Source organism: Leucopleurus acutus, assembly GCF_964270905.1.
Source record: "Leucopleurus acutus genome assembly, chromosome: 19".
In the NCBI taxonomy this organism is placed as follows: domain Eukaryota; kingdom Metazoa; phylum Chordata; class Mammalia; order Artiodactyla; family Delphinidae; genus Leucopleurus; species Leucopleurus acutus.
The window spans coordinates 43,067,005-43,089,255 of NC_139161.1; the positions used below are offsets into that span (position 1 = coordinate 43,067,005).

General features: G+C 36.7%; 1 protein-coding gene across 4 annotated transcripts in view; it reads right to left on the reverse strand.

The window, feature by feature from the left end:
* Nucleotides 1-22,251, reverse strand: part of RHOT1 (ras homolog family member T1) — a 59,175-nt gene that overhangs the window by 15,030 nt on the left and 21,894 nt on the right. For all 4 annotated transcript variants that reach the window (XM_082861311.1, XM_082861309.1, XM_082861310.1 and 1 more), the window contains exons 7-17: nucleotides 21,744-21,852; nucleotides 21,343-21,444; nucleotides 10,265-10,363; nucleotides 9,644-9,752; nucleotides 8,943-9,063; nucleotides 6,687-6,771; nucleotides 6,169-6,314; nucleotides 5,027-5,127; nucleotides 3,213-3,343; nucleotides 2,447-2,530; nucleotides 739-858 (exon numbers count right to left, since the gene is read on the reverse strand). In XM_082861311.1, the coding sequence (XP_082717437.1) occupies nucleotides 739-858; nucleotides 2,447-2,530; nucleotides 3,213-3,343; nucleotides 5,027-5,127; nucleotides 6,169-6,314; nucleotides 6,687-6,771; nucleotides 8,943-9,063; nucleotides 9,644-9,752; nucleotides 10,265-10,363; nucleotides 21,343-21,444; nucleotides 21,744-21,852 (1,207 nt within the window). The remainder of the gene's footprint in view (nucleotides 1-738; nucleotides 859-2,446; nucleotides 2,531-3,212; nucleotides 3,344-5,026; nucleotides 5,128-6,168; nucleotides 6,315-6,686; nucleotides 6,772-8,942; nucleotides 9,064-9,643; nucleotides 9,753-10,264; nucleotides 10,364-21,342; nucleotides 21,445-21,743; nucleotides 21,853-22,251) is intronic.

Genomic DNA, 22,251 nt, shown 5'->3' on the forward strand with positions numbered 1-22,251 from the left:
TTTCAAAAAGAAACAATACTTTGAAATAAAAAGAAATCTACCTAAATTCTCCCTCCTAAAGCACACTATTTTCATTTTTTGATATTACCTCTAGTCCTTAAGCACATGCATATATATATGTTTACATAGTTGTAGCCATGCTGGACATAACCATTTAAAAATATAATACTGAATTTTCCATGTTTTCAGAATTCAAAACCATTATTTTTAATGGCTACATAAATTTCATAGGATCATTTTGTCTCAATTTGGTAAATATCCTCCTATTGTTAGACATTTGGATTATTTCCAGGTTTTTGCTATTAAAAACAATGCTAGAGTAAATTCCTTCGTACATACAGTTTTTTTACTCTTACTGAATCTTGTTGATAATCTCAAAGTAACTGATAACTTTTCAAGCCTCTGGTTTATCCCCTTGCTCTATTATTATTCTTTGTATAACGGGCAACATATAATCCATGTGCACTCCTAAGACCTTCCATTAATGCAGAGGTTCTTAACCAGGAACGCACATCAGAGTCACACGTGGAAAAAAGTACTTTTAAAAATACAGATGTCTGCGACTCTACCACCTCAGAATGAAACCAGAACCTTTAGGGATAGGACACAAATGTATGTATTTCTGAAAAGCTCCACAAATAATTTTCTTGCATTTCCCTGGTTAGAAAACACCACATTACAATTCCATTAAACTCCTTATAAAGTTAAACTTGGTTTTAGACCGAAAGAGCAACAAACCTTAAAAATCCTGGCACAGTATTCAAAGGATTTAGGGTTACTGACATCATATACCAGGCACACAACATCACAAAGGATCTCAGCCTCAGTTAGAAATTCCGATTCTGAGATATCATGCAACTTGTAAAAAGAAAAAGACAGAAACATAAGTATCATAACACTGATGTAAAATTAAAGTCATGATGTTTTATTATTTGCTTAACTTGACTTCCTAATTTAAAAATACTAGTTAAGCATAAATTTTCAGACTATTTTTGGAAGTAAGACATATAGATAAACAAGTAGTTTCTGATTTTTGAAGATGAAAAATGGTGATTAAGGTCCTACAGAAACTAACATTCAGTGAGTGACTAAAGTGTGCCAGGCAGGCCCTTTACATGCATTCTCTATATACTATAGATAAGAAAACAGGCTAAAGAGATTAGGTCAACTGCCAAAGATAGCACAACTAACTAGTTAGTCATCACACCAAAAATTGAACTCAGATATGATTCCCAAGTCTTTTTTCTTTTTACCACACCACCTTTCCTCCCCAATCAAAAACACAAAGGAAAAAAAACAAACAAACAAACCACAAAGCAAAGGACGTACATTAAGGTTATTTTGTTCTACTTCACTGCCTACCCTTTTTCAATGTTTATTATAAAATCTCTAAAGAAACATCCCATCTGTGATATGATAATGATCCAACAAGCGTAAAATTCAGTATTGAGCTATATAAGATAGTGCTTCTTTGTTGAGGAGAAGAAAAGGGAAGTGTAAAGTCAGAGGTGACTCAATATATTCCAAATAAAACACTATTAGAGCATGGATATTCAGAGACATGAAAGACATCAATTTGCAATGAATGGTTGTAACAATAAAACTGGAAAGTTAACAATCAGCAAGATTTACTGAGTACCCAATATACAGAATTATACTTAGGAGAAGAATGAGAGATAAACAGGTTTAACAAGAAACTGACAAAGAACTTTTATCATAAAGAGCAAAATATGCATAAAATTCAACGTGATTATCTGCCTAGCAGAATAAACTACTTCCAAAAAGAAAAAAAAAAAGGGAATGAACTTTCTTTAGTACCTATTATTTGTCAGGAGCTTCTCATATTAGTTAACTTAATAAGAAACTCAGACTCAGAGAGAATAAGCAATTTGCCTGAGGTCACACAGCTGATCAGTGGTGGACCAGCATTCAAACCAAAATCAGACTGGATCCAAAAAGAACATAAAACCTCTTTTTACTATTTCATATTATCTTTTCAGTCATACCATTCTTTCCATCATTTTTTAGGCTACCACACTTGTTAAATACACTCCTCCCTGCTAAATAGATACAACCTGATTCAATTACAGATTAAACTACCCCACACCTGCACGAAGGTCTTCAAACTAATTTCTAGTCAACAATAGAGGACATAATTTTTAAAAATAAAAGTGGAAGAAAGAGCAAAGAGGATTTAATTTTTTTTTTAACTTTCTTATGGTGGTATAACATACAATTAAGCACACAGATAGATGAATTTTTACTTATATCTACACCCATGTAATCACCACATGGATCAAGGGAATTAAAATTAATTCTAATGAATAAACCAGGTAAAAAAATAAATCACACAAAAACCATTAAATTAAATCTAATTATGTTTTCAAAGAGTCATTTAAAATGTACCCAATAATTAATAATCTTTATATGCCAGAAAATTTCTTACCAACAAGTATTTCTCTTGTCCGTATACATAAACAGTGTTAATTGCATAGTATGATTTATGGTCATCACGAATTTTCTTCTGCCTCTGAAAACAACCAAAAACATCTCAGTATTTATAGTAAGAAATTACAGGAACTAGTTTTCATCAACACATGCGCTCTGCATGTATGGTGTGTTACCAAAAAAAGGACATTCTTCCCTACACTATGTGTTATTTATCAATACAAAGGGGATATTGATTTTGTTTCTTAGTTCTTAAGGTCTAAAATAAAAGATGCATTTGTTCTGCATACAGGGAAAGCAGTAGCTGAAAAGGAAGTAAACGATATCACTGAAAGTGTATTCCAGAGCCACCTGCTGGCGATTCTCCTTACACTATAATTTGGCCTGCTATTTCATCTACAAATATGTCAATCTCCTTACTCAAGTCAGTAGTCAGAATTAGGTATCAGTATTCGGTTCAAAATATTCACTGTACATTTACTTCATGCCAAGCACTGTGTTTGATGCTTTCATATGTGTATTTATTTAACCCCCATCTAAAAGCTGTTTAAAAAAAAAAAGACAAATGATAGCTAACATCAATGAAGCAAAGATAAAGCTAGTTCAATGAGATTATTGTTACACTTTAGTTGTACCTTACTATTATACATAGGTCACTCAGTTCTACTAATCATCTAAAAGGGTAAATGGTTATGAAAAAATTATGTAAACTCAGTGACTATAAAAATCTGTTGAGTATAGTTCTATTTCTTGAGAACTCTCACCATTAAGTTTCTTCCAAGAAGAGCCTGAAGAACTCCACTTTTCCCACAGTTTTTCATCCCAATTACATTACATCGGAATACATTTCTTTGAGTCTGTTTTTTCTGAAGGTCTATCTTTTTATCTCTTGTTACTAAAAAGAAAAAAAAAGCTAATTATGTACTGCTTAGATTTACTGAGCCTTCATTTCACATTCTGCAAAATAGGGTATTGCTATTTATCATTTTTACAAAGTGTTCGATCAATAAACATACTGTACAGTAGTCAAGCGGTATGTGAAATAAAGTACAAAATATAATACAGAAGGGCCCCACTTAGTGAAAAAGATGCATTTCTGAAAGTCGGCTGTAAACTTCTAGTAACCAAATGATATTCATTTCATCATAAAATAAGTAGTATGTTTACATAACAAAATGATATCTGAAAAATGAATGAAAATTACAATGAATACAGCCAATACTATATCCCATCTTTTTTTCTGTTATAAATTATTGTCATAACAAATTATAAACTAAAAGATGCTATCTCAAAACTGCACTCTCTTGGGTCTATAAATGGAAAGAGGATATGCACGCTAGGGTTAACTGGCCTTTCTAAGGTAAATCTGTAAAAGAGGCAGCCCTGAAAACAATGTTGTATCAGCAGAGCAATGAGGCATGTCTTCTTTTTTTTTTTTTTTTTTGCGGTACGCGGGCCTCTCACTGTTGTGGCCTCTCCCGTTGCGGAGCACAGGCTCCGGACGCGCAGGCTCAGCGGCCATGGCTCACGGGCCCAGCCGCTCCGCGGCATGTGGGATCTTCCCGGATCGGGGCACGAACCCATGTCCCCTGCATCGGCAGGCGGACTCTCAACCACTGCGCCACCAGGGAAGCCCGAGGCATCTCTTCTTGAGGTAAAGAGACCTCCTTTAACTATACCCAAAGATTCAACTACAAGAAAGCTCACCAAGAGGCACTATTTATAGCAAAAAAACCTGAAAGTGATAAAAAACAGATAATAATTATGGGGTAGTTAAGTTATAGAATATCCATATGATGATACTTTATCTAATATTAAAGATATAATATTATAAATGTTATAGATATATTAGTATACTTACTGATTACAGAAATATGGCCACAATATTTTGTTGAGTGGAAGAACCTCACGCTGGCTAATTAGTTCCTTAGTGTTTGGTGCTGCATTAAATACTGTCTAACTGGTTAAGTACTTTGAAGGGTATTTGCTCTGTCAATTTCACAAAGGCTGTCTTCCTGTAATGGGGCTTCCTGTAAGATATGGCATTTTCCCCCACAAATCAGGATATAAGAACTTCTTGAAATGATCAGTTCCCTAATTTGTTATTTCATATTATATCTATGGGTTTTCTTTAAGTGGAGCACATTGCCTGGCAAGAATGCCTGGTTAACATTACAAGATATGTGAAAGAGTTTTTAATGTGGAAAAAGGTTATAAAACCGAGAGATGTACAATCAGTTGAATACCAGGATCATGTGTTAATAGGCACTGTTTTTAATGTTTAAAGAAAATTAAAACACAAGATAGACTGGTAAATACTTTTCATGCCCATAGCCCTCCCTGATTTTCATCAATGAAGTACCCTCGGGGGAGACTAGAGGTAAAACCTCTACTCTTTCCTTTTTGATAAACAATTAAATCAAGCAGCCTACCTCAAAAGTGATTACCAAATCAAGGGAAAAGAAATAGTATAGACATGGAAGACTAAAGAAGATGCATTTATTTTTACTCTTTTTACATATGAAACTGGAATCCTAAAAAAAATTTTTTTCTAATTAAATAGCATTCAGATACTTACCTGTGATGGCTGAAGCTTGAGACTCTTGCTCAGTCAATATTGCATAGCCTAGATAACCCAAATACTCCAGGCACCGCTGCACATCTAAATAGGTCGTGAGCCTAGGAAAGGGAAGAGTTTAAAATGTGAAAAGTTCCTAAATGAATATTTATTTTAAAAACAATTACAACAGCTCAAATAATTTTACCACTAGACCCAGATAATTTTTGTCAGACTGCTTTAATTTCCCATGTGCCCAACCATGGCTTTTCCTACAGTGACATCCTTAGGGCAGAAATGAAAGGGAGGAGAATGCAAGATGTGGGGTGGAAGGGGCTCCTGTATCTATTCCACCTGCCCGGAGAGAGCAAGGCCACACAGATGAGCAGTGAGCAGCTGGTAAGATCTAGAGCAGGGATATTTTATATTATTTGCTTCCCAAGTTACATATTGTACTGCAAATACTGGCTAGTTAAGGACTTAATGATAATTAAATCTGAAAAGGTTTGCAAAAAGTGAAAAAAATAACTGAAAGGCTAAAAGACACTTGAAAATAGTTAGCCTTTCGTATGATCTGAAAAAAGAACAGATCCTGGTGTTGAGAAAGTTATTTTCGCCAAGGCTAAAGTAATTATGTCATTATGCACAACCAGAGAATTTTTTTAGCACCCTAGACAATAGGTCAACAAGACTGCAGACACCCTCACTAAGTCTAAGAGTTCACTGAAAACAAACAACAACAACAAAAAAACCCTCAAAGTAAGAATTCAGTGTCAAGTAAAATATGCTCTCCCCATATTCTGAAAATACAAGATCTGTACAATAACAATGATGTTTCCCTTAATCAAAAGTATTAAAACACACTGTAAATCAACTATACTCCAATAAAAAATTTTTAAGTATTAAAATTTACTTCCATTTTTATATGACTTATTACTGTTTCCCTGTACCTCATCCAAAAGCAAACACATCCCTTCCTGATAAATTTATAGAACATCTATAGTTCATCTCAGAGGTAGCAGCAGCACTATAAATCCTGCTCACAGGCAGCTATCATTGAAGCACTTCACAAGATCTGACAAATATACAAAATGATGAATGTAATGCACCATAATTTCAAACTAGCTGTAACTCTAGAGGAAAGAAGTGAGCTCTATACTCACGTCCACTGGGAAAGGAATCCCTGGTAGGTTATCCAGCCTTTTTCATTCGTACAAACTGTGTTATTCACATCTGGCCCCCAAGGTATGTAAGGGAAAACTTTAAACAAGTCTTTAAGCTCATCAGGTGACAAAGCACAGTCTCTATCCTGAAGATACACAAGAAAGTATACATAACACTTAGATATCTAAGAGGATAATTCCCAAATGCAAGAGCCCCCTAATCAAGTAAAGCTATGTTTCTAAAAACTAACAAATGAAAAGAAATTTTACATTTTATCAAGAAAACTCCTTACACATATGTAAGGAAACCTATGCAAGGGTCTATCAGAAACTAGACTTTTTCATCTTGAGAAAATAATAAAGTAAATAATATGAGAAAGTATCTTTGCTAGTTTAAGAAAGTTTGGGTAATTTTTGGCTATGTGACAGGAATGCCCAATAGCTCAGGGATCAGAGTTACATCATTCACAGGAACATATTTTATCATATATCATGGAAAACTGCAGCTAAAAGCTTACCAAATCATGCTTGTCAAAAGTACTTTGGAGAAACAAATATGCGTGATGATTTAATTCAGTAGTGCAATCAGGAGGTATTTTTAGCCTGTTGATGAAAAAAAAAAGTAAAATAAATCATTAACCAAATATTAAAATTTAACTGGAGAAATGAACATGAAATTGCAACAAGTATTTTTGTAGGATGACAGCATTTACAGAACATGTTTTCTGTAGCCATTTGGACTTGCCCAGGGAAAGTCACTGCAGTGGTATGGCAATTCTCAGAAGAGTCATAATAGTGCTCACTCCAACGCGACAGTTTTCTTAACTATCTGAAGGGCAGGTTGTATTAAAAAATTTACAGACAATACTGATTAAACTGTAATGGGTTGTTCTTCCTACAAACCAATTATAAGTCAAAATTATGAGCTTTAAACAATGTCAACATTGTAATGTATTGAAAATGATGTGAAGAGATGTTATTTCTGCCCGATTTGACCTTTGACACACCCTAAATTCGAGTCAATAAACATTTATCAAATGCACAGAGGTACTGGGGACATAAAAACAAGACAGGCTCCCTACCTCTAAGGAACCACATTCAAGCTGGAGACAGACCACAAGTAGATAACCTCACTATCTCAACAGAATGAGGCAACTGTTGAGTATGGGTAAATTACAGATGCTAGGGGAACCCTTGTAAAAGGGAACACTTTGGCCTGGGGATGGGAAGGTGTCAGCACTGCTGAGAGACACTGTCACCTGTATTGAGACTTGAAGGATAACAGACATGAATTAGGTTGGGGGGAGAGGGAGGAAGAGAGTAAAAATACCATGGGCAAAAGCCTGGTGTGGGAAACAATATCTGATTGGTGGACCAGAAATAGTTTAGTATTTACTTCTAGAATGAAGGCAGGGAGTGAGCTGGAGTGAGCAGATCATGAATGACCTCCTACACCAGGTTAAGAAGCTTAGGCTTTATCCTGTCTTGAAGGGTAAGTGACATGGCAAAATCCATGTTGTATATCTATTAATCTAGCAGCAGTGTGAAGGACAGGGGCAGAGAGTTCAATAAGAAGACTCAAGTGGTGGCTTTGAAGGGGCTTGTTACAGAAAATTAAAGGTAGAGCGCAGAAAGAAATTAAAAGAGATCTCAGTGTAAGTCACAAAGCCATAAAAGATGGAGTTTCCTTATTGTCATACTTTAGAAAGCAATAAGCAACCTCCCGTAGAATCTATCTACCCACATAAATTGGCACAGAAAAGAAAACTTGATAAAAAAAAGTCCTGGGACAAATGCATTCATTCAATATATATTTATTGAAAAACCTGGGAAATTACTTGAGCCAAGATTTAATAACTTTGACAAGGGAAGTTTTAACTTAGAACTGATTAATGGACGAGGAATCCAACTAGAAATTTTGCTTCCTTAATGATGGGGAAGAAAAAACAAGAACGAAGTTTTTCTGAACCCTTACATGGATAGCTAGCAGTGCTATGCTAAAATTAAAAAGGAGAACATGAAGATAATGTGCTACTGAGAAAGCGAAGAAAAAAGGCGAAAGGCTCAAAGGCCAGATCTTGGCAAGTCACTTCCCTGAAAAGCCTACTTCCCTTGGGTATGGGAGAGGCATCCTACAGCAAGGCAGTCTCCTATTTCAGGGTGATGCTGGGTTCATCATTAAACATACAAAACTTCAACATATCATTATCTAAAGAAAAACAACCACAAAGAGACTGGTCGTTTAGGAAAAATACTTATTTTATCCTGAGCTGAGAACAGGCTATAAAACTTAGGGTGGAGAAGGACTAAAGAAAAGAAAAACGCTAACCAATATATTTCTGATCCCTTGACTCTAAAAACAAGTTCGTCTAGCATCTTTTACCTCCTTCCTCAATAAAATGAATTTAAAAAGGTACTTGTATTCTTCATTAGAAGAAGAGGAAGAGTTTGAGCCATGCTATAAATCAGTGGCTCTCAATTGGGGATGACTTCACTCCTAAGGGGACATTTTTGGCTGTCACGACTGGGGGAAGAGGTGCTACCGGCATCTAAGGATGTGCTAATAAACATCCTATAACTCGTAGAACAGGCTCTACAATAAAGAATTATCTAGTCCAAAATGTCAATAGTGCCGAGTTTGAGAAACCCTGCTATAAACGGCTCTATAAATCTATAAATTATTCCTGAGTAGCTCAGAGCCTACCTTTCAATGTGCTAAATAAAAACTTTAAAATACTGGCAAGTGAAATCAATTAGAAGCCAAAGGTACATACAAGGGAAATAAATATTCAGGTGTCAAATCCAGATCGTCATCATAACCAAATCGTCGAAGCACAGTCCAAGTAGTTTCATGTCTCCCTCTCTGAATAAAAAGCGTGTGTAAAAAAAGAAAACCTGAAATAAAATAAATCAGTAAATATAGCTGATGTGAAAATGGGTAGAGTCACATGGAAGAAAAGCATGTAACACATAAAGGCAAGAGCTAGACTCCTGAACATATGTGTACTAGTTTTGCATATGGAAGGTCAAACCAAAACAATGCTCACAAGTGTCTCAAAGAGTTGATTTCAGAATCATTTCACAGATACACCCAGGTCAGCAAGAGATGGCACTACATGAAAGGGCCAAAAACATATCCCAAGGAATATACTGACATTCACATGGTTATATGATAAAAACAAATGAAATCATTTTAATTTTAAGATAAATTTGTTTCTGAAATCTCTTACCCTCAGATGGACCTCTGCACTCCTGAGACCCAATCAATTTCCCTGCCTCTAATTTATACTCACAGTAAAGATAATTATCCCCACCAACGTCTGCCTCTTCCAACTCTTAAACATCCAGGTTAGATTTTAGGTATATTAGTAAATATAAACATTTCCCTAAATATAGATAATACTATAGACTTTTGCCTTCTGCTAAATTTTGAAAATATTAAATTCAAAAGGGGGAAAAAGCACCATTCACCCACCTTTCAGTGTCAATCCACTATCAGCCACACCATCACTTATATGTTTTCTGACTACATTTTTGACATCTTCTAGAGCTTGAGGAGCTAACGGAGTGTTGAAACAAATTCTCTAGCAAAAAACATAAAAATAAAGTTAAAAACAAATCAGCATTAAACCCACAAATAGTACAAGTATTAATCCACAAAGCAACATTAAATCAAAGAGTTGCAACCGAAGGAAACATATTCTGAATTAGCAGAGTCTCTACTTTGTATTAAGTAAAACATGTCATACTTAGGACATGTTTTCCCTACTCTCCCCATCATGTTCCTAAAACACAGAGCTCTTTGTGTAGCTATGTTATACAAAACCAAGAAAGAAAAATAATTCAAAGTTCAGACTTCAAGTTATCCTTAATAAACCCACTGTACACCATGAAATGACACTCGCAGAGTCCCCTCAACTCCTAAGCATAAGAGAGTTTTATCCCCTAGGTAAAGATTAAATAGCCTGATGTGAAAGAGAGTTTTTACATGAAAGAGATGCATGTTTATCAAAATACCATTGTTCAAGCCAATAAATTTTTTCTCTTCTCAGCAAAAAAAGACCAAGATACACAAATATCTGAAATAAAAGGCTACCTGAAAGAAGTTGAGTTCAGCATCATTGAGAGTACCATCATTATCTTGATCAGATATTTTAAATATACGAGTAAGGGCTTTTATACAGGCTGGTTTCATCTATAAATCATTGAGAAAAGAAACAATCGTTTTAATGTAAATAGCTGGGATTTTAAAATTTGATTTTCATAAATATGCTGAGAAGAATACTGAATGTTTTCACTGCCAAATACATAACATCAAATACAACCAACATGAAAAATGAACTAAAGCAAAGCCATTTCCTTTTATACCCAAGCCACTTTAAGTAAATGAGGCAATATTTACTTGGACCGATCTGGAATGCTTAAACTCTCCCTTCATGACCACACACCCTCTGAAGATGGGCAAAAGAGAAATTCATCTTTAGGGAAGATTCATTCTTCCAGTCATATAAAGAAGAAATGCCCTCTCTCATTCCATAAAGAATTTGAGCTGACATAAAACTACAGTAAAGGCTTTCCCCCCCCAACTTCTCTGATTTTTGACCTCTAGCAGCAAAATGGGACTAAATGTTTTGGTCTGTCACGTGTGTGTGTATATATCAAAGCTGGGATATAAAATGTACTGATTCGCAAGCAGGTGACAAAATAGCACTGGTCGATAAGTGTACAAGTCTTTTACTAACTTCCTATTATGAGATAAGAATTACATTTAAAAAATTACATTTTTGACACTACAACTTTTATAAGAAAAGCTGCTGGAAGTGTACTTTGACAACTTTTATTTTAGGATTTATAACGGATAGAACAAATATTTGACTATTTAAAAATAAGCCCCAGGGGCTTCCCTGGTGGCGCAGTCGTTAAGAGTCCGCCTGCCGATGCAGGGGACACGGGTTCGTGCCCCGGTCCGGGAAGATCCCACATGCCGCAGAGCAGCTAGGCCTGTGAGCCATGGCCGCTGAGCCTGCGCGTCCGGAGCCTATGCTCCGCAACGGGAGAGGCCACAACAGTGAGAGGCCCACGTACCGCAAAAAAAAAAAAAAAAAAAAGTAATTGAAGAAAAACAGTGATGCATTTTTCATTAAAGCTTGAAATGCATCAGAAGCAAAAGTACTCTAAGGTATTAGCTCAATACAATATTTAAATATTAACCTCTTAAAATATAACCCCAAAAAATGACTACTTTTTAAAAGTATTAAAAATTATACTTTAATAAAACTAAAATATTTTGGCAGTAATAAAATAAACTCATTTTGCATATAAAGTAATCTAAACCCTCACACAGATCTTTTTCATTGTTAGGTAAGCAGAGGACTCCATGGGTCATACAGAGTCCGTCATCACTGGAAACATTTCGAATTCAGGCTTTAATTTAGAATATGATCTTTTTCATGATCCTACCTCAAATCTGTGTTAAAAGCTTATTAATGTTGTCTAAATAAAAGATTCTGTTATAAGCTTAGACTCAAGGCTTGTACTTGTATAAATCAAGGCATATAGTCTCTAAAAGTTACAGATTTTACCTTAAGCAGGTCCACCTAAGAAATGACTAACAGATGGTAGTAGGTGTTTTACAGGGAAGGGAGGATTAGCAGATTAGCAGAACTAATAATAGGCCTAAGAAAAAAGTAGCAATTAGAGAATTGAGAACAAACTAACAGTGGCGATTGAATGTACTGCTAGGCTAAACTGAGAAGTAAATCTCTCCAGTATGAGACTGTTTCCCAAATTTTCTTGATCGTAAGATATAGCACCTGGCTGAATCAGAATAGAATCTGTATTTTTTTTTTTTTTTTTTTTTGCGGTACGCAGGCCTCTCACCAGTGCGGCCTCTCCCGTTGCGGAGCAAAGGCTCCGGACGCACAGGCCCAGCGGCCATGGCCCACGGGCCCAGCCGCTCCGCGGCATGTGGGATCCTCCCGGACCGGGGCACGAATCCACATCCCCTGCATCAGCAGGCGGACTCTCAACTACTGTGCCACCAGGGAAGCCCCTGGAATCTGTATTTTTAACAAGTACACCTAGTGACTATTATGAGGTGAATTTGGGAAATACTGAATTAAGAGCAAGTTAGAAATAAACACTCCAATTAAGGAACAGTAAACCAGGATTAAGGAAGAGTAAATCAGGGTCAGATTAAGGGATAACTCAGATTAATATTTATACCAGGGGTCAGCACTTTTTTGGTAAAGAGCTACATAGCAAATACTTTAGGCTTTGCGGGTCAACAGGCAAAATCAAGGATATCATGTAGGTACTTACATAGCAAGAGATAATCAAAGTTTCTATTAATGAAATAATAATTAATAATTTATTAATGAAATTAAATAATTTATTAATTAAATTAAAAATATAGTAATAACTGAGTATACCTTTACTATACAGGTCTACTAATGAGAAGGATGGAATTCCTCTTAGAGGGATAACATTTGGCTTAATTAGGGTTCAAAGTTAATGTTCCCTATCTTGTAATAACCTATAATGGAATACAATCTGCAAAAAACCCCACAAAAACAAAAACAAAAAACAAATCACTATGCTATACACCCGAAACTAACACAATACTGTAAATCAACTATACTTCAATTAAAAAAAAAAGTCAGCATTCCCTATCATGAAAATCAACTGCAAGTGTTCAGCTATTAATGCTGATCTGTAATGAGATTTTACATATTTCATCTTTGAAAATGTCTTTTTGCACAGATACACACTGCCAATAGTGACACATATCTGTAAACATACAACTTTAATTGAGCACATTCATCACTTGGAAGGCATTTACAGAATCATATTTGATTTTTTTCTTGATATTGCCTGTTAACACATCATTACACTGCAGATTGATCAGTTCCAACTGAAGGCTGGGTGGAAGCTCCTCAACTGCATGGTCAAACGGATTAGGAAATTTCCTTTGTGCGTGCATTTAGGTCCAAAAAAACCAATGCTGAAATTAGAGCTCAGAATATATATCTGTTTTGCCATCTGAAAACCCACTTTTTTCTTTTCTTCTTTTGGCATGATAGGTATATACTGATAATAAAAAAATAAAATGCCGCAGTACAGAGGTACACATGGTACATGAAATGCTGCTGCATTTGAACCATGTCAGTCCAGTTAGCAGTGCACTGAGCAGCAGTGTTATGACAGTTACCACATATAAGCTCTGTTGCAACTATGCAACTCTGCCTTTGTAACAGGAAAGTATAGACAAATATAAAGGAATGAAGGTGGTTGTGGTACAATAAAACTTATTTATCAATGGTGAAAATCTGAATGTCGTATAATTTTCCCGTATCTCAAAATATTATTCCTTTTGATTTTTTCCCCAATCATTAAAGAATGTAAAATGTATCTTAGCTCATAGGCTGTATAAAAACAGGTGGCAGGCCAAATTTGGCCTGTGGGTCAGTTCTACAACCACTCACCTATACTATAAACTTTTCCTGAAAAAAATGCTTTCAGGAAACTTTTTTCCCCCCAGCAAACTTTCATTTCTTAAAAACTCAAACACAACAACAAAAGAAACAAATAACTCCATTAAGAAATGGGCAAAATACTCAAATAGACCTTTCTCCAAAGAAGATATACAAATGGCCAATAAGCACATGAAAAGATGTCCAACATCATTAGCCATCAAAGAAATGCAGTTCAAACAACGAGAGCTTCCCTGGTGGCACAGTGGTTGAGAGTCCGCCTGCCGATGCAGGGGACACGGGTCCGTGCCCCGGTCCAGGAGGATCCCACATGCCGTGGAGTGGCTGGGCCCGTGAGCCATGGCCACTGGGCCTGGGCATCCGGAGCCTGTGCTCCGCAGCGGGAGAAGGCCGCAGCAGTGAGAGGCCTGCGTACCGCAAAAAAAAAAACCAAAAAACCAACAACAACAACAAAAAAAGAGATACCACTCACATCTACCAGGATAGCTATAAACAGACAAACAGAGGTGGGGGCTGGGGAATAACAAGTGTTGGCAAAGATGTGGAGAAATTGGGACTTTCATATAGTTTAGTGGTTCCTCGGTAAGTAAAACAAAATTACCATGTGACCTAGCAATTCCACTGCTAAATAGACACTCAAAACAGGGGTTCAAACTTATGTGCGAATGTTCTTAGCAGCTCTTTTACGACAGCCAAAAAGTGGAAGCAACCCAAATATCCAACAACAGATGAATGGATAAACAAAATGTGGTATATCCATAAAATGAAGTATCATTTGACCATAAAAAGGAATGAAGTACTAATAATGCTACAACGTGGATGGATGTACCTTGAAAACGTTACACTAAGTGAAAGAAGCCAGACACAGGGATTTCCCTGTTGGCACAGTGGTTAAGAATCTGCCTGCCAATGCAGGGGACATGGGTTCAAGCCCTGGTCTAGGAAGATCCCACATGCCACAGAGCAACTAAGCCCATGCACCACAGCTACTGAGCCTGTGCTCTACAGCACACGAGCCACAACTACTGAGCCTGCGTGCCACAACTACTGAAGCCCGCATGCCTAGAGCCCGTGCTCCACAACAAGAGAAGGCACCACCATGCGAAACCCATGCACCACAACAAAGAGTAGCCCCCATTTGCCACAACTAGAGAAAGCCATGCGCAGCAACAAAAACCCAATGCAGCCAAAAATTAATTAATTAATTAATAAAAAAATAAATAGGCACAATACTCTTAGATAGCCTCATCCACCAGAGGGCAGACAGCAGAAGCAAGAAGAACTACAATTTTGCAGCCTGTGGAAGGAAAACCACATTCACAGGAAGACAGACAAAATGAAAAGGCAGAGGACTTGGTACCAGATGAAGGAACACGATAAAACCCCAGAAAAACAACTAAATGAAGTGGAGATAGGCAACCTTCCAGAAAAAGAATTCAGAATAATGACAGTGAAGATGATCCAGGACCTCGGAAAAAGAATTGGAGGCAAAGATCGAGAAGATGCAAGAAATGTTTAACAAAGACTGGGAAGAATTAAAGAACAAACATCTAGAAGAATTAAAGAATGAACAAACAGAGATGAACAATACAATAACTGAAATGAAAAATACACTAGAAGGAATCAATAGCAGAATAACTGAGGCAGAAGAACGGATAAGTGACCTGGAAGACAGAATGGTGGAATTCACTGCTGCGGAACAGAACAAAGAAAAAAGAATGAAAAGAAATGAAGACAGCCTAAGAGACTTCTGGGACAACATGAAACACAACAACATTCGCATTATAGGGGTCCCAGAAGGAGAAGAGAGAGAGAAAGGACCAGAGAAAATATTTGAAGAGATTATAGTCAAAAACTTCCCTAACATGGGAAAGGAAATAGCCACCCAAGTCCAGGAAGCGCAGAGAGTCCCAGGCAAGATAAACCCAAGGAGAAACATGCCGAGACACACAGTAATCAAATTGACAAAAATTAAAGACAAAGAAAAATTATTGAAAACAAGGGAAAAATGACAAATAACATACAAGGGAACTCCCGTAAGGTTAACAGCTGATTTCTCAGCAGAAACATTACAAGCCAGAAGGGAGTGGCACGATATATTTAAAGTGATGAAAGGGAAGAACCTACAACCAAGATTACTCTAACCAGCAAGGATCTCGTTCAGATTCGATGGAGAAATCAAAAGCTTTACAGACAAGCAAAAGCTAAGAGAATTCAGCACCACCAAACCAGCTCTGCAACAAATGCTAAAGGAACTTCTCTAGGTAGGAAACACAAGAGAAGAAAAGGACCTACAAAAACAAACGCATAACAATTAAGAAAACGGTAACAGGAACATACATATTGATAATTACCTTAAACGTGAATGGATTAAATGCTCCAACCAAAACACACAGGCTCGCTGAATGAATACAAAAACAAGACCCATATATATGCTGGCTACCAGAGACCCACTTCAGACCAAGGGACACATATAGACTGAAAGTGAGGGGATGGAAAAAGATATTCCATGCAAATGGAAATCAAAAGAAAGCTGGAGTAGCAATACTCATATCAGATAAAATAGACTTTAAAATAAAGAATGTTACAAGAGACAAGGAAGGACACTACATAATGATAAAGGGATCAATCCAAGAAGAAGATATAACAATTGTAAATATATATGCACGCAACATAGGAGCACCTCAATACATAAGGCAACTGCTAACAGCTGTAAAAGAAGAAATCAACACTAACACAATAACAGTGGGGGACTTTAAACCTCACTTACGCCAATGGACAGATCATCCAGACAGAAAATTAATAAGGAAACACAAGCTTTAAATGACACAATAGTCCAGATAGATTTAATTGATATTTATAGGACATTCCATCCAAAAACAACAGATTACACTTTCTTTTCAAGTGCACACAGAAAATTCTCCAGGATAGATCACATCTTGGGTCACAAATCAAGCCTCAGTAAATTTAAGAAAACTGAAATCATATAAAGCATCTTTTCTGACCACAACGCTATGAGATTAGAAATCAATTGCAGGGAATAAAACGTAAAAAACACAAACACATGGCGGCTAAATAATACGTTACTAAACAACCAAGAGATCACTGAAGAAATCAAAGGGGAAATCAAAAAATACCTAGAGACAAATGACAATGAAAACACGATGATCCAAAACCTATGGGATGCAGCAAAAGCAGTTCTCAGAGAGAAGTTTATAGCAATACAAGTCTACCTCAGGAAACAAGAAAAATCTCAAATAATCAATCTAAACTTACACCTAAAGGAACTAGAGAAAGAAAAACAAACAAAACCCCAAGTTAATAGAAGGAAAGAAATGATAAAGATCAGAGCAGAAATAAATGAAATGCAAACAAAGGAAACAACAGCAAAGATCAATAAAACTAAAAGCCGGTTCTTTGAGAAGATAAACAAAATGGTAAACCTTTAGCCAGACTCATCAAGAAAAAGAAGGAGAGGACTCAAATCAATAAAATCAGAAATGAGGACTTCCCTGGTGGCGCAGTGGTTGAGAGTCCGCCTGCCAATGCAGGGGACATGGGTTCGTGCCCTGGTCCGGGAAGATCCCACATGCCGCGGAGCAGCTAGGCCTGTGAGCCATGGCTGCTGAGCCTGCGCATCCGGAGCTTGTGCTCCGCAACGGGAGAGGCCACAACAGTGAAAGGCCAGCGTACCGCAAAAAAAAAAAGAAATGAAAAAGGAGAAGTCACAATGGACACCAGAGAAATACAAAGCATCATAAGAGACTACTACAAGCAACTCTATGCCAATAAAATGGACAACCTGGAAGAAATGGACCAATTCTTAGAAAGGTATAACCTTCCAAGACTGAACCAGGAAGAAATAGAAAATATGAACAGACCAATCACAAGTAATGAAATTGAAACTGTGATTAAAAATCTTCCAACAAACAAAAGTCCAGGACCAGGTGGCTTCACAGGTGAATTCTATCAAACACGTAGAGAAGAGCTAACACCCGTCCTTCTCAAACTCTTCCAAAAAATTACAGAGGAAGGAACACTCCAAAACTCATTCTATAAGGCCACCATCACCCTGATACCAAAACCAGACAAAGATACTACAAAAAAAGAAAATTACAGACCAATATCACTGATAAATATACATGCAAAAATCCTCAGCAAAATAGTAGCAAACAGAATCCATCAACACATTAAAAGGATCATACACCATGATCAAGTGGGATCTATCCCAGGGATGCAAGGATTCTTCAATATACGCAAATCAATCAATGTGATACACCATATTAACAAACTGAAGAATAAAAACCATGTGATCATCTCAATAGATGCAGAAAAAGCTTTTGACAAAATTCAACACCCATTTATGATAAAAACTCTCCAAAAAGTGGGCACACAGGGAACCTACCTCAACATAATAAAGGCCATATACGACAAACCCACAGCAAACATCACTGTCAATGGTGAAAAACTGAAAGCATTTCCTCTAAGATCAGGAACAAAACGAGGATGTCCACTCTCGCCACTATTATTCAACGTAGTTTCGGAAGTCCTAGCCACGGCAATCAGAGAAGAAAAAGAAATACAAGGAAACAAATTGGAAAAGAAGAAGTAAAACTGTCACTGTTTGCAGATAACATGATACTATACATAGAGAGTCCTAAAGATGCCACCAGAAAACTACTAGAGCTAATCAATGAATTTGGTAAAGTTGCAGGATACAAAATTAATGCACAGAAATCTCTTGCATTCCTATACACTAACAACGAAAGATCAGAAAAAGAAATTAAGGAAACAATCCCATTCACCATTGCAACAAAAAGAATAAAATACCTAGGAATAAACCTACCTAAGGAGGTAAAAGATCTGTATGCAGAAAACTATAAGACACTGATGAAAGACATCAAAGATGACACAAACAGATGGAGAGATATACCATGTTCTTGGATTGGAAGAATCAATACTGCGAAAATGACTATACCACCCAAAGCAATCTACAGATTCAATGCAATCCCTATCAAATTACCAGTGGCATTTTGTACAGAACTAGAACAAAAAATCTTAAAATTTGTATGGAGACACAAAAGACCCCGAATAGCCAAAGTCGTCTTGAGGTAAAAAAAAAGAGCTGGAGGAATCAGACTCCCAGACTTCAGACTACACTACAAAGCTACAGTAATCAAGACAATAGGGTACTGGCACAAAAACAGAAATATAGATCAATGTAACAGGATAGAAAGCCCAGAGATAAAGCCATGCACCTATGGTCAATTAATCTATGACAAAGGAGGCAAGGATATACAATGGAGAAGAGACAGTCTCTTCAGTAAGTGGTCCTGGGAAAACTGGACAGCTACATGTAGAAGAATGAAATTAGAACACTCCCTAACACCATATACAAAAATAAACTCAAAATGGATTAGAGACCTAAATGTAAGACCAGACACTATAAACCTCTTAGAGGAAAACATAGGAAGAACACTCTTTGACATAAATCACAGCAAGATCTTTTTTGATCCACCTCCTAGAGTAATGGAAATAAAAACAAAAATAAACAAGTGGGACCTAATGAAACTTAAAAGCTTTTGCTCAGCAAAGGAAACTACAAACAAGACAAAAAGACAACCCTCAGAATGGGAGAAAATATTTACAAACAAATCAACTGACAAAGGATTAATCTCCAAAATATATAAACAGCTCATGCAGCTCAATATTAAAAAAACAAACAACCCAATCCAAAAATGGGCAGAAGACCTAAATAGACATTTCTCCAAAGAAGACATACAGATAGCCAAGAAGCACATGAAAAGCTGCTCAACATCACTAATTATTAGAGAAATGCAAATCAAAACTACTATGAGGTATCACCTCACACCAGTTAGAATGGGCGTCATCAGAAAATCTACAAACAACAAATGCTGGAGAGGGTATGGAGAAAAGGGAACCCTCTTGCACTGTTGGTGGGAATGTAAACTGATACAGCCACTATGGAGAACAGTATGGAGGTTCCTTAAAAAACTAAAAATAGAATTACCATATGACCCAGCAATCCCACTACTGGGCATATACCCAGAGAAAACCATAATTCAAAAAGACACATGGACCCCAATGTTCATTGCAGCAGTATTTACAATAGCCAGGTCATGGAAGCAACCTAAATGCCCATTGACGGAAGAATGGATACAGAAGATGTGGTACATATATATAATGGAATATTACTCAGCCACAAAAAGGAATGAAATTGGGTCATTTGCAGAGATGTGGATGGATCTAGAGACTGTCATACAGAATGAAGTAAGTCAGAAAGAGAAAAACAAATATCGTATATTAACGCATACATGTGGAACCTAGAAAAATGGTACAGATGAACTGGTCTGCAGGGCAGAAATAGAGACACAGATGTAGAGAACAAACGTATGGACACCAAGGGGGGAAGTGGGGGTGGGGGTGGTAGTAGGATGAATTGGGAGATTGGGATTGACACGTACATACTGATGTGTATAAAATGGATGACTAATAAGAACCTGCTGTATAAAAAATAAAATCCAAAAATAAATAAATAAATAAAAGAAGCCAGACACAGAAGACCACATATTGTATGATTCCATTTATATGAAGTGTCCAGAATATGCAAATCCATAGAGACAGAAAGAAGATTACTGGTTGCCAAAAGCTGGGGTAAGGAAGAAGGAGGGAATGGGAGTGACTGCTAGTGGGTAAAAGGTTTCTTTTGAAACGCTCTAGAGTCAGACAGTGAGGATGGACACACAATTTTGTGAATACATTAAAAATCACTGAAGAGAACACTTCAAAAGGGTGAACTTTATGGTATGTGAGTTACATCTCAATTTAAAAATTAATTTTAAAAGTCTATGGTAGGGCTTCCCTGGTAGCGCAGTGGTCGAGAGTCCGCCTGCCGATGCAGGGGACGTGGGTTCGTGCCCCGGTCCGGGAGGATCCCACATACCGCAGAGCAACTAAGCCCGTGAACCATGGCCGCTGAGCCTGCACGACGTTGGAACAGGAGACGCCCCAACAGTGAGAGGCCCGTGTACCGCAAAAAAAAAAAAAAAAAAAAAAGTCTACGGTAAAATATTGTTAAATTTTAAATATTTCATTAAGGAATTACTGTGTTTCTAAGCTATGGAACAAAAGGGAGTATTCAAATTGTATTACATATTGTACCCATTTCAAATAATTACACAAGTTTTTTGCTTGTATGTGTTCTTAAGTTTGTGGATTTTTTTTTGATTTGAATATTATTTTATTTATTTATTTTTTATACAGCACTTTCTTATTAGTTATCTATTTTATACATATTAGTGGATATATGTCAATCCCAATCTCCCAATTCATCCCACAGATTTGTGGATTTAATTGTAGCAAAGCAAGTAGACCATTAGTTAAGTCTTTGGACTTTTTGTTGTTACAATTGCCAATTCTTCTGTTTGTTTTAATGGCACTTCCTGAAATAATATTTGATCTGGAATATTATTCTGACTATTTAACATGAATGTCTTTGAAGAAAAGTACCTAGAAAATATAACAGTATAGTAAGCAATAAATTTTAAATTTAGCAGTTTAGATGAATACTTCAGAGTTACTAAAAATCGTTTTCATAACGGAGTTACTACCTACACATTCCAGCCCCTACTAACACAGCCTGATGGGATGGAGGGTTTACCTCTTTCTCCTCTGGGCAGTACAGGGGCCCTGTAGGATGAAGAACAGCTTTCTGTGCATAATAGAAGAGCTCCGATATGTTCTTCAGATTTTTTGCTGAACACTGAAAAGAAAGTTTAAAATTTTTCACTCCGAAAGCAATTATGAGAGCTAAAAATATTTTTTAAACTATCAACATTCCTTTGAAGAAACTGAAAAAAAGTGCATTTTTCTTAGTGGATATCACAATATGACTGTTTACAAAGAGCTCAGAGGCCATCTCCAAGTTCTCTGTTTTATTTGGTTTACAAGACTTCACAAACAAATTTATTCCACCCCACATCTTCCCTCCCTCCTATTCTGAACCTCAATTTAGTGAGAACTCACCAACTGTAAATTTCAAAATCCAATGATAAGGCATACCTCCACACAGGTTTCTATTTCTGTGTACTGGTTCATAATAGGAAGGATGGTCTCCATACTACTGTATTCCACCAGATCAGATTTGTTCCCAACCAATATCAAAGGCAGCCTGAAATAAACAGGGCACATTGTAATAATAAGGAAGGCAAAAGACATTAGATTTATATTTTAATGTACATTGTAACCTAGTCTAACTAATAAGATTTACTTAATCTCCTCAATATGAACCCTCTATCTTAGTCAGCCCAAGCACCCTGGAAAGCATGTTCATAATCAGCAAATATTTACTGAGTTCCTATTATAAGCCAGGGACTGTTCTAAGCATTACAGACACAAGACAGAAAAGGTCCCTGCTCACTCTCATAGTGAAAATCAGGAAATGGACAATAAGCAAATAAACAAACAAGACACTTTCCAATTCTGTAAGTGCAATGAAGGAAATAAACAGGGGGATATGGGATAAAGTAATGGGAGGGGGCTAACTCTACATGGTAATCAGGGAAAAATC